This window comes from Denticeps clupeoides, chromosome 15 (genome assembly GCF_900700375.1).
Source record: "Denticeps clupeoides chromosome 15, fDenClu1.1, whole genome shotgun sequence".
Classification (NCBI taxonomy): Eukaryota; Metazoa; Chordata; class Actinopteri; order Clupeiformes; family Denticipitidae; genus Denticeps; species Denticeps clupeoides.
In genome coordinates, this window is record NC_041721.1 from 4,737,425 (window position 1) to 4,749,876 (window position 12,452).

The 12,452-nt window shown below is 46.7% G+C and overlaps 1 protein-coding gene across 1 annotated transcript in view; it reads right to left on the reverse strand.

Moving 5' to 3' along the window:
- LOC114765162 (protein O-mannosyl-transferase TMTC2-like) overlaps positions 1-10,106 on the reverse strand; it is a 52,715-nt gene extending 42,609 nt beyond the window's left edge. The window contains exon 1 of the mRNA XM_028955250.1: positions 9,737-10,106. Coding sequence (XP_028811083.1) covers positions 9,737-9,819 — 83 coding nt within the window. The 5' untranslated portion in view covers positions 9,820-10,106. The remainder of the gene's footprint in view (positions 1-9,736) is intronic.
- Between the last annotated feature and the right edge of the window lie 2,346 nt (positions 10,107-12,452).

A 12,452-nucleotide genomic window follows, 5' to 3' on the forward strand; every position in this document is an offset into this window, starting at 1 on the left:
CTGAGTCTTTCTCTCCCCCTCTTTTTCTCTTCTCCCTCTTTACTCTTTCTTCTCATTTTTATTTTCTCTGTAACCTTGGTACCTTTTTACATTCAATATTCACATGTAACTACAATAATTATTTACCGGTGTTAATAAATTAGAAACTGTTCATTTTTAACCTCTATTGTGCCATGCCTCTTTCTGCCAGGTAACATCAAATTGGAGTGGTTGAATACAGTGCTTTGTGTGGAGGGAGAAAGAGTTTTTCTACACACTCTATTCTCTTCTCCCACACCACATAGTCTTTTTTACAGTAGACTTTTGCTGGTAGGAGATCAGTCATTATTTGACAGATTTGGCATGGACCCAGTTCTTCTAGAGCATTCTTGCAACTTTTATTCATTAAATTTTTATTCATTATTATGTATATGTTTAGATAGTCCCTTCATCAAATAGTACACAGTTACTGTTGGGAAGACTGAAAATCTTTAATTAGTTTTCAGAACTCTCTTGGTTTTTATTCCTTATATTGGAAAAAAATAGAACATGAATTATTTAGCCCATTCTTGCATTGTAAGCATAGTTCAGTTGTTAAGTCTGTGGATTTGTTATTTTGAGCTTGCTTAGATAATTAAAAATTATTATGTTATTATTATTTCTTCAAAGCAGTAACATTATTATTAATTTCCATTGTATTTTGTTTGTCATATGTTGGAATTATTTTCATTTCTGATGCACAGTGGTTTTCTTAACCACACACCATTTATTATTATTATTAACAGCTAATATAACAACAAACCCCACAGCCACAGCGGTGTTTCCTTCCAGCCTTTACAGCGACCATAAACCACAGCTGGGAGCACACCGCCCACCCAGTTCTACCAGTCCATTCACCCACGAATGACTCCTGTTCAGATAAAGGAGGTCAAGATGCTACACCTCCCAAACCTGTGGAGAAAACAAGTGCATAAAACAAGTGCTGTTGGCGAGTCGCAAACATCTCTGGCCGCGGATCAGTGGTGAGGTCCAAAGTGATCTACTAGAGCAGGCGTCTTTTATGCCTCCCTGAAGGCACGGCATATCTCAGTATTACACCACCCTGATACGATTCCACTTCATTCCAGAAGATATAAAAAGTAGAGTTCTAAGAAAGAAAAAATAAAAGAGCAGTACACTCCTATCTGGTCAGATTACACTGAGTCGGAGTGAAGTGTTCTGAAGGTTACTCATTTCATTCCATTGATCTGCACCTCCTTTCTCCGGTAATTCCTCAGGGCAATTCAGTACGGAAACGGCAAGAGAAATCAATGTCATTTTGTGAGTGAGACTAGCTAAATGAATTGAGCCCTACTTTTGAGTGTGTGTGTGTTTTTTTTATGTGGATTTAGGGGAGTGGCTATAGCACCTTAAACTCAACTGTAACTTAATGCCTTAATGTGATCATTCACACACACCAGACTTTTTTACACCCCGGCCCACTGCTGAACCAGAACGGAGGCCCACCGCCCATAGCAGGCGTAGCAGACTGAGCGTGGGGTGGCCTGCCATGGCTGGGTTTGGGTTCAGTGAGTGGAAAGCAGCTTAATGAATCTCCACTGGAATCATAAAGCAGCTGCTCTCACTGTTATGACATTCTAAAGTGTTTCATATAAAATACCTCCTAAAAACAGAAATGAAACTTCTCAGTGCATTGTGGGTATCGCTGGCATGAATTATGGACTGTCTCCTAGGATACATCCTAGGATAACTAAGATTACTGGGATATTCATAAAATATGCATGGTACAGAAGATCCATATAGGAAATCGCACCTTGGTAATATGATACATTAAATACATGTATTAGATATAAAGCGCCAGACTGTCCTATAATGAAATGTCTAGCAATTGTCACAGTGTCCATATTTGGTAGGACAAGTCCTTCTAGTGGGGAAGGTGGCAGTGGGGGCCTAGTGGTTATGGAAGCGGCCCCATAATCAGAAGGTTGCCGGTTCGAATCCCGATCCGCCGAGATGCCACTGAGCAAAGCACCGTCCCCACACACTGCTCCCCGAGCGCCTGTCATGGCTGCCCACTGCTCACCAAGGCTGATGGTTAAAAGCAGAGGACACATTTCATTGTTTCGCAATGACAATCACTTCCAGTGGCAGGTCTTTTAGCCTTTTTCCAAGCATTTGGAGATCACAGGTATGCATCATCATTTAAAAGATTCCACCCTTGTACATACACATAACTTGATTCTCTAAAACAGAGGACATGGTATTTGGTGGGATCTCAAGCCAAAATGACCCCTTGTCCCATGTCAGTCATTCCGACTAATTTAGCTACTGATAGCTATTGGACTATAGACTGAAGTTCATACATATCAACAGTTTGAACATGGCTAATAATGATTATCCAATTGGATTCACAACGGTTCAGTCTCCAGGAAACTGAAGACATCATTCCGCACAAAACATTTTCCCTTTCTGGATCCTTCAGACACACATGAGTTCCACAATGTGTCCTGTTTCACTCTGGGGGAGCGACCCTGTGATTACTGAATGGAAGTTTAAGGAAAGGTACAGAAAACCCTCCAGAGATTCCAGGGTCCCACTCCATTTGTTTCCTAGGCGTGCTGTTGTGGCTTTAAGGTAAAGTCGGTGACAACTTAATCCTGCATGTCACGCATGAAGATAAGGAGGACGAATGTGAGCTTCACCCGCCGCCCCGTTCGGCAAATTGCAGGAAATCGCGAGGCCAGCAGGAATTTCGATTATCCTGTCATCTCCGCTACAGACTAATCACAGCCCTGACGCCACGCTGAAAAGGCCCCGTCCCGCAACACACTCGCACAATATCGCAGAGCCCTGGTGTCTGCTGCAGCGTCCCCGGGGAGCTGTTCGTCATGGGTGTTCAAAGCCTCGAAGGCTGTCATCACTCAGATCCATCCACAACATGACAAAGAGCCCGGAATAATCCCAGTCTTTGTTCATCAGAACAGCGGGGAAAAAAAAAAAAAAAGTTCGACTTTCTGATCCTCTCGTCGTAAAGAGGAGACGAAAGTCCGGAGTCACTGAAAGACGATACGGACGTAGTTTTGATTACAAAGGGTCCCGCGACTGCATTACTTTATAATCTCCCGCTACTGGGGCGGGACTTGAGTTTCACCCCTCATTCGTTTTTTTTTTTTTTTTAAAGGACGCCTTGTGTTCGGAAGAACAAAGTGGGCCCTCAAAATGCTCTGCGAAACTGTGCGGAAGCTGAACTTGCGCCGTCGCAGTTCTTGCACAACCTTGAGCTCCCCGCTGAGGCCGCCAGGTCGGTTCCGCTGGCGTGATAAAGGGCTCCCTAAGCCATCTTTGTTGTTTTATGAAAACTACACGAGCCTTTTCCAACATAAGACGCCTTCAGCCCATGCGTCATCGTAATAAAGGCAGCAAAAATGGCAAAGGGTCACAGACTATAGAACCGGGTCAGTGTTTCCTTAACCGGTTCACCGTTACAGCCGCCGCAGTTGGGCAGATATCGAATAACAAAATTTAGATGTTAGATATTATTTTGATTTCAACACATCTGGTTTCCAACATGCCCCCAATGAGATGAAACCCAATGTCCCTGTATTATGAACAAATTGGTATTCGAATATTAATTGGCATTTTAAAAAATGTATTCATTTGCAACAGCATTGATATTCCATGTGCACACCTTGCAGTTTAGCATTGTGCACAGTTCAGCATTATGACATTCGGTAAAATTGTTCCTGATGGATTCTGAGAACCTAAAAAAGCAGGAATTCCATACTCGATGATTGCTGTCTTGTACCACCCAAGGTTCCATGTTATGCGAGTCTACTTTTGGTAAAAGAGGACTTACATGAACCGGCAAACAGCTCATGTCCCACGGGCCTTGCTTCAAAAAACATTGGAGAACACCAGAGCTGAAATCTTTCCACAAGACTGCAGTTTCCCTGGGACTCTTGCGATTCGAGGAGGCTCTAACTGTATGGCTGACACATGTGGTGGGACACGTACACCGTCTGACGGGTGCCAGTGGTTGCATCACCACGGATGTGTCCGGGTGGCCGTGCATGGTTGTGAGAACGCGGTTGTGCCCTGGCAGGAGGGCGGGTGGTGGCCAGTCGACTTAAATGGGATGAGGGGAAGATTCCTCAAAACAAACCACCCTATCCTGGCTGTGCCTGGGGGGCCTGGGCTAGCATGCACAATGAGGATTTGAGAAGAAATGCAAGGAGGACTGGAGACAATTGCACAACTTCCACAAACTTTGGGATTCCCAGGTATTTGGATCTATATACCCATGTTGGGTCTTTGTTTCTCTTGGCAAAACACCTCGATTCACATTCAAACCCTGTCCTATAGTAAAGTCTTTCCCTCTTTTCTGGCAAAGTGCTTCCTGTTACTTTGTTTGATGCTCAACTCTAAAGACCCTCAGAGGACTCTGCGACCTTGATTTAATTGCAGACGTCTTGCAGACGTCTTGCAGACGCGGCTCCCGGCCCCTGAAAGCATCCTGAACATCCACCCGGGGTCTTTAACCCCTAAATCTCTCCTCTTCGGGCCCCGGTCCAGACCCGTGTGAGGCATGCGCTGCCTGTGGAGCCCGAGCGAGCGGCACAGGATCTGCAAGTGATCAAGACATCAAGTGATGCCGGCCCCCCCCAACAAACTGTTGTTTTATATCTCCCACCGGCGTCCACGGTGAGAACGCACACACGCTGGTGGGAAACGGCCGTAAACTTGCGGTAGAAAGTTACGGCACGTCTGGGGTCAGCAGTGAGATGCGAGACGGGCCCTGTTTCGTACGGACACGGTCGCGGCAACACATCATCATCACCGTCGTGCCGTTTCCACCTCTAACGGCACAACGCGGCGTTTCATCAAGGCCGGCGACCTCCTTTCCAAAACACACATCATTCCAGTGACGTGCGCCGGTGGGCTTTGAAAAGCCATCGTCTCCAGTTACCACCTCACTTGCTCTACGTTCTCTCTCTCTCTCTCTCTCTCTCTCTCTCTCTCAGTGTAATGCGCCAACCGCCGGCAAATCCCAACCGCTCGTTAGACGAGTGCAAATGAGGCCCAACGATGTAGGGAAGCAATGAAGCGAAGGGAAGCAAGGACACGGAGTTCACCCTCTTATTTAAATATATATAAATGCATCCGAGAGGCAGGCTTCGGCTCACAACTCGTCTATAATGCACCGCGTGGGCAAAAACAGAACGCCAGTCAGTAACGGGCTTCGTGCTTTCTGTTTCATTGGCCTAGAGATCTACTATCCTACCGGCTTATCAATGAACCTCTGAGTCTGGCTGAAGGAGCATCGAACTGAATTTTTGCAGGATGACAGACCTCGAGCACTCCGAACAAAATCCGAATTATGCCATAGGTAACACGGCACGGGATATGGTTCAATCGTGGCTCCAACAAGCCCATAATGCACGCCCATCTGAACTGTTTCTGGTGACGTTGTTAAGTGATATACGTTTCGGCGTTCAGTAATTGCGCTTATGGGGATACAAGTGTTTCATTAAATACCAACTAGTCAGCAATAAATCAATTTCGACGAGCATCCGCTGGCAGCAGCAGGGCTGCAGATGTATCTCCACCATAACCGGCGCAGGCTGGAGGCAATGAGCTCACATTTGGGTGATCCAGACGAAACCACAGTTATTTCCTCCTAAACAACCGAACAACAAAACTTTTTCTCACGGTATAGAATCCCTTCGCATTGTTTCGTTGCGCCCATAGCGTTTGGAGATGATTTAGCCATTTGAAAGTCAGGGTTCGTGTCAGTGTGGTAGCGGCCTGATAACCCAGGTTAGCCTGATAATAAATTCCCGCTCCCCAGATTACCAAAGTTCACCGTTATTGACACCACTCGGCCTTCTAGCACTTGTCCCTGACTCGGCATGGCAGATTTGTACCAGACTTCTGGCACTTACATGACATATGGGGTAAACGTGCCTGCGGGGCTGTTGATATAGGACCCCGTTGTTGAGTCGTTATTCCACAAAGAGTAATGAGGGCAGCTCCAAGCCCCGCACAGGAAAGTGGATGAATACACTTCCTGTCAGCCTGTCTTTTCTCTGGGCGACCCCAAACATCCATCACAGTCGGCACCCCCGGAACGCACGCATCTCCAGACGCGATGAGCGACGTAGCATGTGCGCGCCAACTGATAGGCCCGACAGATACAAGCGAGGAAGCAATTAGCATTTGTCATTTTGGGTAAATACGTTTCCACGCGGCCCCTTTCATGGGGATGAAGAAAAACGCCAGTGCAGGAAACGAAGGAGTCGTAACCTCAGCCCTCCACACCCCCGACCTGAGGAACACATGCTCTTATCTCCGGCGATTGAATCAGGGCCTTGTTTCCCCTGTCGAGATAGGAGTTGTGTGTTTTCGTTCCAAGTCCCCGTGGACCCATAATGCATTTCTGGGTCATGCGTTTAGAGGTCGCGCCGTGATCGTGGTTACAGATGTTCCGCTGGCACGTGAACAGAGCGCGCTCGCGACACCTCCGTGCCTTGTTCAGAATGCGCCCTGCGGGCCGGACTGACGGGTTCAATCACAATCAAAACAGAGCCGCCGGACGGCCGTATCACACACCCCTCCCCAGCCCCACCCCGTTCGAAAGAGCAATGTCGATATCAACATGGCGCGGCGCCGCAGCCGGGTCGCCCCCGCGCCCATTAATCTGTCTGAAGCGCCGATCATGTGCGGTGATGAATCAGTGTGCGGGTCACGGTCGATATTTTGCCATTTAGAAACACTGATGCGTTGGGGGGGTGAGGGATTTCGCACGAGGTTAAACGTCCGAGGTCCCTCTTATTGCAATGACATTTTTATTTTCATCTCCAACTGAAAGTCCAGGCATTTGCAGCAACAATACCGTAATATAATAAAAACATTTTAAGATACAGGGTGGGCCATTTATATGGATACACCTTAATAAAATGGGAATAGTTGGTGACATTGAACACATTTTATAAGTGGTCAGAAACTTGTAACTCATGAAAGAATAAAGTGACATTAAAACCAGCACATCATTGTTTTTCGTGTGAAATTACCAATAAATATGATGTGTCACATGACCCTCTTCCTATTGAAAAAACAAAAGTTGGATCCAATGGCCGACTTCAAAATGGCCACTATGGTCACTACCCATCTTGAAAAGTTTTCCCCCTCACATATACTAATGTGCCACAAACAGGACGTTAATATCACCAACCATTCCCATTTTATTAAGGGTATCCATATAAATGGCCCACCCTGTACACGGGCAAGCACTCATATAAATGAGGTCTGGCATGTAAATACTTTATGATCATCCCTGCTCTTAATTCAGATTAAAGGAAGAAACGTTTCATGATTTGCGCAAGAAGGGTCGTGCAGTCGGATGAATCCAAGGAAGTCGTCTTCCTTAATCACACCAACAGGACCTGGGGGGTGTTAGTCTCGGCTGTGCGAGACCTGAAACCATCCATTACGGAGACCCGCTTTCCTCCCTGCAACCTTGGTGAAGTGCAAATAAACAGTGGAAGCAGGCTCGGGCAGAGACATATTTAAATATCACATGGTCTGACGAAGGAGAAGCCCTAACGTGAGACACGCAAATCTGATCAAGCAGAAACTGAAAAAAAAAAATCGGAGATTTCACGCCAGAATTTGTTTTATTGATATTACCGTTGGCTGCAGGAGGCTCGGACGTTACCAGGGAAAACACTTGACGTGATTGGGAAAACAGAGATCCTCGGCAGCCTCTCCGCGTCTGGACAGATGGCCATAGCGCGGACCCACCAGATGCGCAGGAGGGGAGAGGAACGCGTAAACTGACGGGCGTGCCTCCTGCCATCGGAAACGGACAACCCCACTGCCCCGCTGTCAGCTCCACACACGCGGCGCCATGGAGCACCAGCTACTTGACCTTTTCAGGCCAGGGGACGGAGTGATAAATGGCCCGGGGCATCCGGGGTCAGGGATGTGATTGGTATTCCAATGTCCCTGGCGTGGGTGAAAGGGAGGGACAACGTCGGAGCCTCCTGGGTTTCAATTAAAGAGGACCGAGAGGGACAGGTACAAAGGCCATGATCTGTCTAGATGCCCCCAGTGTGGCCGAGCGAACCCTCAACGATTCTTCTCCAGGTTCCTATGGCGTGAGCTACGGTGAACAAAGGGCCCAAAACACACAGTGGGGCTTTAAAAATACCTCCATTCATCATTTGTCCAATATACTAGCTCCTCTTTATCAAACTTTACAACCAACAACATTTATTTCTTATATAGCCCATAATCACAGTATGTCACAATGGGCTTTGAAAGACCCTACAGTTGACACCCCCACACAAAAAACTCTAGGAGAGAGAAAAAAAGAAAGTAAGAAACGTAAGGAAGGAGTGATACAGAGAGGGACGCCCTTCCAGGGAAGAGTGAGCCTGCAATTGGTGTCAGTGCAGGGTTGGTGATGGTTTGTCCAAGAAGAGAAAAGGTCCAGTGTCATGGTGTACATTACGTGTCCATTGTGATGCTACTGGTTCATTTGAAAATGCCATTTGCTAAAGCAACCATTGCTTTATCAAAACCAATTTCATTTTACAAAGAATATTCCAATCTTACCATTCAATTTAAATTAAATCAAATTCAAATTTAATTTGTCACGAACACAGTCATAAACAGTATGATATGCAGTGAAATGCTTGTGCGACTGCTATAGATCTCAATATTGCAAATATTGCAAACATAACCAAATATTACAATTGTATGTTTTTAAACATAAAATATGTGTAACAGGTAGGGTGAAGGTGTGCAAATGTGTAAAGTAAAGTGAAAGTAAAGTCCAGAAGTGATTGAAAGTGCTGGAGTGTATAAAGAGTAGATTTTTTTTTTTTTTTTTTTGCATCTTTGCTTTCAGTATTAATCAGTCTTATCCAACTGGTCAAAATATGCAATAAAACACACAGGTTAATGCAGTGACTTCGTGTAAGAAAGCCCTGATTATGCCCTGATCGCTTGTCGTCACGCATCATTATTATATCATTATTTTGGGATTCCTGGTAGCTTTTAAAGGGAGAAAAAAACAGCCGGAACATAAAATGCACGTCAGGACTCCCCACGTCGTCAGCATGAAGACGTAGAAATAAAAGGCAACGGGTTGGTCAAACTTCATCTTTCCGAATTAAAAAAAAAAGTTATGGGCTGCAGCAGATACACATGACTGCAGAAAACATTATTTGTAGATTTATTTTACGTTCGGGGTGACGGCCATATAAATTACTGTGATGGTTTCTCTGAAGCGCGGAGTTTTTTTGCCGTGCGCTGATTGGTCCGTTCCACATAAGCGCTGAATTTAAGCCGTGCGCCGATTGGCCGGTCTTCGATGACCACGCTATAGTTGACCGGCATTAATGCGTAACAGTTGGACGAGCAGAAAAACACTTCGGTCGGAGCACAAGGACGCCCCGGGACAAGTTCACTTTTTAAAAATGTTTTTTAATTAAAAAAAAATAATAATAGGATCTCCGCCTGGCGGAGATTACACGTTTCCCCGCGTGAAGTGGGCGGGACGCCGCGTGTGATTTATTCACTTTAGATTTATTTAAAAAAAATAATAATAATGATAATAATAATTAAAACGGCTTCTGAGCCGCCACATTCACACTCGCCGCTCCGGGCAGCACGGCGGTCGACTCGGCCTCTCGCATCCCGCAACAAAGTGAGGCGGCGCGGCAGAACGCGGTGACCCGGCGGCCGGACCTACCTGTCATCGTAGCAGAAATCCGCGTCCAGGGTGTTCAGGTACAGAACCAAAGCCGCGGCGCCGCACGCCAACTCCGTGATCATCTCTCAGCGGGGAATACGCAACAATGTGTACAATAATACTTCTTTTTGCGATTGTTATTCTGATAAATGTGCGGGCTTCAGCCGCCGAGTCGGTTCGGCTCGCCCCTCGTGTCTCCTTATTGTTTCGGGTTCCGGAGCGTCCTTCGCGCGGAAACGTGAGCCAGAACGCCGGCGAGCCCGAGCATCTCCCCTTTTAGCCCATGCCGAGGCGGGAAGCTCAGCCCGGCCGCCAGACTCGTCTCCGAGGAGCGCACTAGCACGCAAGCCCGCTGCATCCTTGGCTGTGGGACGAGTGGGACGGCGCGGGGGGGGGGGGGTCGTGGTGCGCATGCGCGCGGTGCCACTGGGACGCTGAGAGAGGGAGAGAGAGAGAGAGAGAGCGGTCCCCAGGGGTGCTGAAATTCGGGGGGCGACGGTGTGCGCGCCCGTTTATTAACTCGTCATCTCATTTTAAAAAATAAATATATATTTGTTTTTAATATAAATGAGCTAAAAAGCAATTATACGTTGTTCCTGCGGGGATTTCTTTGGCCCCCCCTGGGGATGCTCAAGGCAATGGCCACTGTTTCCCATTATACACCAGTGGCACGTGCATGCAGGTTGACGGCTCGGCCAGTGGCCAATCAGCACCCAGCTAGAGCTCACAGGCTTCAACGCAGTTTCCCTCGCCGGAGAGACGGATGGCGCAGAGCAGGATCCCGCCGAGGGATGTGATTCATGTATGTACATGGGGAAGGGGGGGGGGGGGCGTGGAAATGTGCTCCGAAACCCCACTGGGAAGCGGCTGGGCCACAGCTTGTCTGCCTGTTGGCAGCGGCACTGTTTACACCCGGGCCCCGGGACAGGAGCGAAGCAGATGGCACCAGGCCGGAGGGAGGACGTGGGGGCCATCTTAACCCCAAATATCGATCTCGATCCCGACCCTTAACCAGCCCTTGACCTTGATACAGTAGCCTAATCAGCGCTCTTGATTCAGTGCTTAAGACCAGTTTATGCTCAATGCTGAAGGTTGCACTCTCTGTTTTCTCCAGTTTCCTGCACTTTAGTAAGAGGGAAACTTAGCAAATCATCTAGAAATTATCTATGCAAAATAGACAATAGTTTAAGAGAGCCACAAAGAAGAAATGGTGAATCTTTTGAAGATCTGTTAAATCCACCCACGTTGATGTACGAGGTGCAATTAATATATTATTACAACCTACTTTGCCTTCACCATGTTTGTGGAAAATAACGCTCACTTACTCACTTTTCATAACACGCTTAGTCCTGTTACTCAGGGTTGTGACTGCCAGAGCTCATCATCAGAGCTCTTTTTTTTTTAATGTAAAGTGAGCATATCGCCTTTACAGGTTGCCAGGGTTACATTTGGTAGAGACAAACTGAGGAATAAAGTGATTCATTTATCAACCAGGACCCTAATATGGAATCCAGCAGTCAGGTGTGTGTGTGTGTGTGTGTGTGTGTGTGCACGTGTGTACTCTGCCTTGGACCGTCTGAGGAGTCACAGAGTTTCCTTGTGGCTACACACACACACACACACACATATACATAAGTATATATATATAAGTTATATATAAGTTGCTCCATTGCAGGGGTGGAGATTCACAAACTGACCAGGCCAGAGGATGCTGAGAAGGTCCTACTTTTAATCTTTTATGTGATATATTTTCCACTAGAGGGGGCCATTTGGGGGGAATTTGCGTGTTTTTTTTTTTTGTATGTGTGTCAGAGAAAGGGTTGAGTAATTTATGGGGAGGGAAACGGCAGAAAAAGGGAGGAAAATGTTTCTTTGGGTGACTTTTTTTGAAGGTAAGATTCGAAACGTGTGATAGAATTGTTTGAAGGGGAACATTAGCTGTTTGTTTAGCCCCATTAGGGGCTGCGGTCCTTTCCATCATGACTGATAACCATCACGCAGGAAATAGTAAATCATAATCAGCCCCAGGTCGAGCCTGCACGCCAAATTAAGGCAGCTGAGCCCCAGCGATTGGCCCTGTCTGTGTTCCCCTTCGATAAGGGCGTTAACGCGGCCGCAGGCAGGTGCCACCAAGCCCGGCCCTCCCCTCCTTTCCACAGCGAAAGCTGTCGTCGCCCCCGAAACCGCGGTCCCTCTCTTCAAAACAGAAGGGTTTCTGTTGTTCCTCATTAATCATTACAGCATGCCAAAGTGTGACTTTTTAAATTAGAGCGAAAGAAACTGTGGCTTTGAGCCCCTCCACGGCTGTCAGAGGCAGCCTGGTTTTCATCATGGATCGTTCGCAGAAAACCAGCGACACCCTGTTCTGACTTCACAAACAGCTTCATTCTTCTAATGGTACATTTATTGTACTAATTACCATTTGAATCTTGTGCGTGTGCGAATACAAAGTTGTGTTTGGACACACCTACTCATTTATGGGTCTTGCATTTTTTTCATTATAGAATAAACTGAAGACACAGGACTATAAAATGGCACGTGAGGTTATGTAATAAACAAAAAAAATCACAGACAATGTGTTGCACCCGACGGGGCAAGAGAGGACATCATGCGCTTTGAGGTGTTGACAGAAAATGCAACAGTTTATTGAAGGGAACTACAAAAGGGAAATAATGCACCATGCCATGTGCTGAAAGGGGGGTCTTCGTGAGGTCGT